Genomic DNA, 7,521 nt, shown 5'->3' on the forward strand with positions numbered 1-7,521 from the left:
CATGTTTTCAAGAGGTGTCCAATAAACAGAACTCTGTTCTTGAAGAATTGTCCAATGAACAGAACTCTTTCTTGTCTTCAACAGTGTCCAATCAACAGACCATGTGTCTTCTTGAAGAGTTTTCTAATAAACAGAACTCTCTTCATTAGAGTTGTCCAATAAACAGAACGCATGTCTTCAGTGAGTCAACTTATTCTTTTTATCTCAGGGGCAAGCTATTCTGATGCCGGCTTATGACGAGGAGGGAAGGGATGCGTCCAAGGACTGGTCTCCCTTCAATGAAGGAAAAGCCATCAAGTACCTCATCTCTACTCCCACCATGAGAGTTCCGTCCAACGTGGCAGACACAGTGAACGTATACCTGTCGTTCCGGGCAGTTCTGCTTGCTGGTGAGTCCTTGTTTTGTTTGTTTGTTTGTTTGTTTGTTTGTCTGTTGGTTGTTGCTTTTTGTCCCGTGTCCTGATTTTGATGCCGATATTTGTGAGGCAGCAGTGTGATGAAATCAGGCGCTAGTTAAAATAATGGAATTGATGAAACTGGTATTTTTCCTGCCAGTTTGGGTTTTTTCTCCCCTTAACACCTGTCTTGTCCAATTTTAATGAATAAAAAACCCAAAAAGGTTGATTAAAGGCACAACAAAATGTAAGTTTTCAATTTCCTCGGATTGTCAAGCTCTGGCAATAACCAGACTTTTACGCCTATTTTCTCGCTAATTCTACCTTTGAAACCAGGTTTCCCAACATTGTCCAATTTCAAATATTTTGACTTCTATTCAAGATAGATGGGTATCTATTTCACCAATAGCAAGACAACTGAACAAGCTTTAAGATGATACCAATAACTCCACATGTCCAAAAATTGACGAGCGCCTGATTCCACCACGTCGTCACCCATTTTGTATGTTATGTAACAATGTATTGACATGGTGCAAATTGGTGTTTCAAGAAAAAAGAAACAAGAAATACATAAAATGACAAAAGGCAATTGTTATGTCGGTGATGATGATGGTGATGATGATGATGATAATGATGATGATGATGATGATGATGATGATGATGATGATGATGATGATGATGATGGTGATGATGATGATGAAGATGATGATGATGATGAGTCCTTCTCTTACATTGTGAGCGTGTTTGAATGGTGTGGTGCTGATAGTTTTGACCTTATACTGGGCTGCGGAGGTAGAGGATTCAAACCCGAATGCAGTCAGATGTGTCATGTCCTTCATTCTGTTACTGTAAAAATTCCTTCCAATCTACTTGGTCGAAGGCGGTGGGGATGGGTGGGGAGGGGGTGTGGGGGGGAGGGGTCAAGTGCTCTGTAACCAAATGTCTCACGCTGTCTCAAGTATGGCGTTATACTTTATCTAAAGGAATAGCTTCCGTAAGTTAAACCGACGTTTTATTACTTTGTATCCATCCCCTTTGATCGAAAGCTAAGATGTCACAAGACTTCAAAAGTAACTTTCTTGAGTGAGAAGTACACTTTTTTACTTCCAAGTCCGTTCGATTAGACCTACAAAGTTGAATATTTTTTTTTCGTAAGTATTATACGGCGCTCACAACTGCACAAGGCATAAGGTCATATGAGCGCAGGGACACATAATATATACATTTTCAATCGGTAGGAATTAATTTTGAATTTTGCCTGGGTGGCGGCCGAAGTCTACTCTTATCGATTTTGGACCGCCAAGGGATCTTTAACGTGTACAACTAAGTGGAGACGAAAGCAGACGACATAACATGGTTAGAGAGCAGGACAGGAGATGAAAAGAGAATATTGTAGAGTAGAAAATTTTCCGTGTCTGTCTGGTTTCGAATCCGGGACCTTTTGAATGAGAGGCGAACATTGTAACCTCTAGACCACGAGAGCGCCTTGAATATTTAGGTCATATAACATGTGGCACATTCAAAGAAGTCCTTCGAAGTCATTATTATATCTGTTGACTAAATTTTTTTCACGCCACTTTTTTTCTTCTTAATTAATGAAGCCCCCAACAAGCCGTGTTGTTCCTTTGTTTAGTTTCGTCAAAGTTTCAAACAATGATATAGACCAATAATATACCATGACATTGAGAGACACACTAAGTATAATATTCTGCCTTCCTTCCATCCATGCTTTCATTCAAAATGAGACAATGTTTGTAAGTTAACTACATGACACTCCCCCCCAACCCCCCCCTAAAAAAACACAACAAAAAACCCCCACAAACAGGCAGATTTTTGGAAAGCAAATCATGTTGGGGAAAAAAGCAGGATGTATATTGTTACGGTTACCTCCCTTACTTGGAGCAGCTTTCCTGACAAGCGGGCTTATTTGGAATGGTTGCGCTGCTGCTATAGAGCCTATCATTTTCACGTGAGATGCCCATTGTTAAAAACAGTCAGAAAACGACAAATGCTGTTTTTAGGACACCTGAATAGACATTTAAGTCTTGAACATCTAGCTCTCACTGGCAAAATTTAAGGCAAACTAGGCAGGGGTAAGCCCAGCGCAACCTACTTAGGGCAGGGAACCTAATCATAATAATGGATAACGGGGAAAGGTCAGGGAATCGTAGCTTTTTTTTTTGAGCATCCGAGCAAAGGAATGAATGTAGGGAGAACCATGATTGGCGATGTCTGTCGCAGATCTGGCACTGAATGATAATGATGATGATGATGATGATGATGATGATGATGATGATGATGATGATGATGATTCCTTTACTACAGGGGCCAGCAAACAAACAGTGTTAGCCCAGTTGATATAACGCTGGATTACATATCGGATGACACTAGTTCGAATCCCAACGCAGATTTCTGAACTTAGCATGTTTTAGGGAAATTTTAAGGCAGTCTGCCCTCTTGGCTCGGTCCGATCGGAGATGGACGTTACGTTGGGTGGCCTTGCCTCTTACATAACCTTTCAATGTTGGAAAAGGCAGTAACTTTGTACAACCCCGGAGCCTGTGTTGCAGTTTTCTCACCCTTTGACCTCTTAATAGTATTTAATGTATGCCCACTTTTCTTTACACTCTTATTAACGACTATTCTACAAGTTTCACGTGGCCTTCCCCTTGATCTCTTACCTTATGGAATCCTGTCCAGCATTTTCTTTGCTACTCTGTAACAATATATGTCATGTAATTTGAGCCTACAGTTATTACCATTGCAACATCAATTCTTTAGAATTCAGCTTTTCAAAGAAAAGTTAGTTTGACAATAAAGTAGTTGGTGATGCATAACGGCGAAACTTCACCGAATCGTGTCTTTTGGGGCTTTTCATTAAACATGTAACTCACAGTAACTGCAGTGACACACGTAGTGCAGAATGATGGCATGGTGAAAAAATGGAAGCGCTGATAAAACTTTTCCCTTTTATAGTTTGTTAGTTTGAATAGGCAACCTTCCTCTAACCAAAAAAGAGGGGGGAGGGGATGGGAAAAAAGAAAAAAAGAAAAAAGAAAGACCCCTACCCTTCCTCCTCCTCCTCCTCCTCCTTCAAATACACACACAAACAAACAAACAGACACACCACACACATACACACACAAACACTCACACTCACACACACACACACACACACACACACACACACACATATACATACATACACACACACACACACACACATACACACACCCACACACGCGTACACACACATACCCACAATGAAAAACAAACAAACCCTGTTCTATGAACGTTTAGATTTTTTTCAGCAGGTTAGCCTACCTTACCATTGTTGCGCGTCTCAGCGCAGGTTCCTTTGTTCATGAAATGCGCTAGTCTGTCGTGTGATGGCCGTAGTCTGTCATGTGACGGTCGTAGTCTGTCGTGTGACGGTCGTATCGTGTTGTTTCAGTGCGACGACACAACAACACAAAGGGAAATGAGCCGATCCGGAGTGTGCTGGTGCCAGGGCTAGCAACAAGCACAGGTCGGATGTCCCCGCTCCGATGTGCTTGGCAGGTACTCATGGGCAAATACATCATTTATTAACAAATGGGAACAGTACTGTAAATGTATTCATTCATTCTTTCATTCATTCATTCATTCATTCATTCATTCATTCATTCATTTATCTATTCATTTATTTATTTATTTAAATATTCATTTATTCATTAATTAGTTCATTAATTCATCGGTTATTTCTTATTTACTTATTTATTTATATTTTAAAAATTCCACTGAGTGTTTGCTCTAAGACTAACAGCTTATTTCAAAATCCGAAATGCTCCACTTTAGTTGTGACCGCTAAACACAAAAGCGCCAGATGATAGAATTGTGTCGAGTCCAAAAAACAAACAAAACATTTGATAAATGTAGGTGCTTTTACCTCTCCATCGACACACTGAAGATGTTTTTGGAGGCTGACTTTCGACCCTGCCTGTCAGGACCAACCCGCGCTGAGAGGGTATACATCCAAGCAGAAAGGCAGAGATACTCGATAGAGCCCACAAATATTCTCCACTCGGGACTCAAACTTGAGTCTTCTGTGCGTGGTAGCGAAGCACCTAGCCGCCACACCACAGACGCCGATAGGTACTGATGTGCACAAGAACATATTCGCTACTATTAATTTATCACACAGCGCCTTTTACTGTCCCCGCGGTTTCAAGCAAAAAAAAAAAAAAAATGAAATTATGCAAACGGAGCACAAAAATGTGAAATTATACGATTCTGTTAATTTTAACAAAGAATGATAAAGGAAAGTAATCAGAAATTATGCCAAAAATGATCAAATTTAGCTAAATTATGCAGGATGCATAAAACCTCGGGGACAGTCCATATCACGACAAGCATAGAGAGTCTCCTTCCTAATGTCTTTGTTCTCCGAGCAAGTCTTTCGCTCTTTAAGGATGTAGCAGCCTAAGTTAACAGACACACAATGCGTCACACCGGCAGACAGAGAAACAATACGTCAGTCACACCAGCAGACACACAATATGCCACACGAGTTTACTTTACTTTACTTTTATCCACCGCTTATACCCTTTTGGGTGTCGCGGGAAGAAAGAGACGTCTTTCTGTCGCCAGCCGGAGAGCTTGGGTCAGGGGGATGCAGTGGGTGTTTAAATGCTTCCCTGACTCCATCTATCCATGTCTTTCTCGGTCGCCCTCTAGCCTTGTTGCCATCGAATTTTTGGAGGTAGGCACGTTGTGCTGGATGGTGTGTTGGTAATCGTAGGAGATGTCCGAACCTTGATTGCCACACGAGCAACAGACCAAATGCAATGTTGACGCACATTTCAAACCACCACACACAAAAACAAACAACAAAAAACAACAACACCCCCCTCCCAAACCCCCAAATAACACAAACAAAAAAAACCCAACACCCCCCCCTCCCAACAACAGCAACTATAGTTTTATTTTTGTCCTCTCAGATGCTGCAAGCCTACGAGACATTCACCCAAAATATGCATGATATACGGAGGACACCCGCCAACTTATTGCAGGTCTACGCTGATCAAGAGAAGCTGTGTGAGGTAAGCTCAACAAGAGGATACAGCACCAAAAACGTAATAAGAAAAGGGATTTTTTTTATTGGTCCTTTCAAATAAATATATTTTTGATAGAGCATGTTTTTTACAATAGCATATCATATCGTATCGTACCATCAAGATCATTATCTAGCTTACGATTATTATTGTTTATATTGCTGCTCATTTATATTAAGCATATGATTGTAAGCCTACGTGTGTGTGCATGTGTGTGCGCGTGTGTGCGCGCGCGCGCGTGCGTGTGTGTGTGTGTGTGTGTGTGTATGTGTGTGTATGTGTATGTGTGTGTGTGTGTGTGTGTACACGTGGTGGAACACCAAACCAATATGTCAGGATCTGGACAATAAAGATGTATCTTATCTTATCTTATCTTATCATATATAGTATCACATCATCTTATATCATATCACATCATTATAGCATATCAATACAATTGTAATATCATATCACAATTTTATATTTATATATATTATAATACCATTATAATATCATATCTCATCAGTATAACATCATTTCCCATTATGATATAACACATCATCATATCATATCACATCTTTACATCATATCACAGCACTATATATATATATATATATATATATATCATATTATCACATCATAATAAAATCATATCACATCATAATAATATCATATCACGTCATCAGCATGGACAATTAACGCTATTTAGCTACACTGCTGTTGATATGATTACAGTATTAAAAAAAAAATTAAGCCTATACAGATAGGCAGAACAACACAGTATGTTGACTGAGTGTATAGTTAATACGACCGTTTAACTTCAACACTCTTTTTAAAGTGGGTGGATGGCGGGTGCTCTGGTGTGGTTTGCTTCTTCTTTCCTATCAAACATCTATCGTCCTTATCTCCCCTCCTTCTTTTATATGTTTGTGACTCTCTTGTAACAACTCTAATATTCTGGCGCTCATATGACCTTATGCAGTTGTGAGCGCCGCAAAACCTCTACTAAAACTAAAACTCTTTTAAACTTCAGTTTTACACCCTCTTCAACCCGGATGACCAAACTTTTGTTTTGCGTCCGCAGGAGGAGAAATATGTGGCCGCTTAACCAGTCTGAAGTGCAAAAGAACTACAGCAGCTACTGGCACAGTACATTGTGTCAAACGAATCGAACTGGACTGCTTTGTCTTCGCTTGGCATAGATCTAGATTTTTATTTGTTGTTTGATTGGGTGTTTTTTTTTTACCCAATCCTAAAAAGTTGAATGAACTCGTGTTAAACGGACAATGTAGACTTTTTCGGGTAGTATAGCCTTACAGCAAGGACAGGCATTTGGCACAACAGTGTCAGAAGTTTTACTGGTGGCGTAGCCTTAAGGGTGGATAGCGTAGATATTTTACAGGTGGCACAGCCTTAAGAGTGTTCAGTGTATATATTATGTTCTCCTGGTGACATAGCCTCGAGGGTGGATAGTGTAGATGTTTTACTGGTGGCACAGCCTTAAGAGTGGACAGTGTATATATTTATGTTTTCCTGATGGCATAGCTTTAAGGGTGGACAGTATCTATGTTTTACTGGGAACGAAGTTTTAAGGGTGGACATTTGGCACAACAAATCAGGGAATATAGGTAAGAAGAAGATTTAAATACAATGTATATAAGACCCCGGTGTCACTACCCGTGAGATCTAACAGGGTAACTAAGAAGTAGGTCATAGGTTTGTCTAGGGTATGGTGGGTATTATGTAAGCCAGGGTTTCGTCCAGTTTAATGTATTTTAGTAATAGTTTTACGGCACATGCAAAACCTAAAACATAGGCCACGTAATTGCCGAAGGATTAGATGTATTACAAGAGCGTAACTTACAAAGAAAACAGGAGGAGAGGTTGGAAGGAAAGAAGGAGCAACCCACACCAGAGCACCCGCCAACCATTCGCAAAACAAGTGCATACGCCGCAGCAAATAGGATTCCCTCTTGAAAGCAAAAAAAAAAGTGTAAACAAAACAGCGAACAAATCTCCTGCCCAATAAAAAGAGCCTCCCCCTCCCCCCCCCT

General features: G+C 40.3%; 1 protein-coding gene across 1 annotated transcript in view; it reads left to right on the top strand.

Annotated features, from left to right (window-relative positions):
- LOC101862080 overlaps nt 1-7,458 on the top strand; it is a 21,176-nt gene extending 13,718 nt beyond the window's left edge. Inside the window, exons 6-9 of the mRNA XM_005111285.3 lie at nt 209-389; nt 3,850-3,956; nt 5,375-5,476; nt 6,552-7,458. Of these exons, the coding sequence (XP_005111342.1) occupies nt 209-389; nt 3,850-3,956; nt 5,375-5,476; nt 6,552-6,575 (414 nt within the window). The 3' untranslated portion in view covers nt 6,576-7,458. The remainder of the gene's footprint in view (nt 1-208; nt 390-3,849; nt 3,957-5,374; nt 5,477-6,551) is intronic.
- The last annotated feature ends 63 nt before the right edge of the window (nt 7,459-7,521 follow it).

This window comes from Aplysia californica, unplaced genomic scaffold, assembly GCF_000002075.1.
Source record: "Aplysia californica isolate F4 #8 unplaced genomic scaffold, AplCal3.0 scaffold01036, whole genome shotgun sequence".
In the NCBI taxonomy this organism is placed as follows: domain Eukaryota; kingdom Metazoa; phylum Mollusca; class Gastropoda; order Aplysiida; family Aplysiidae; genus Aplysia; species Aplysia californica.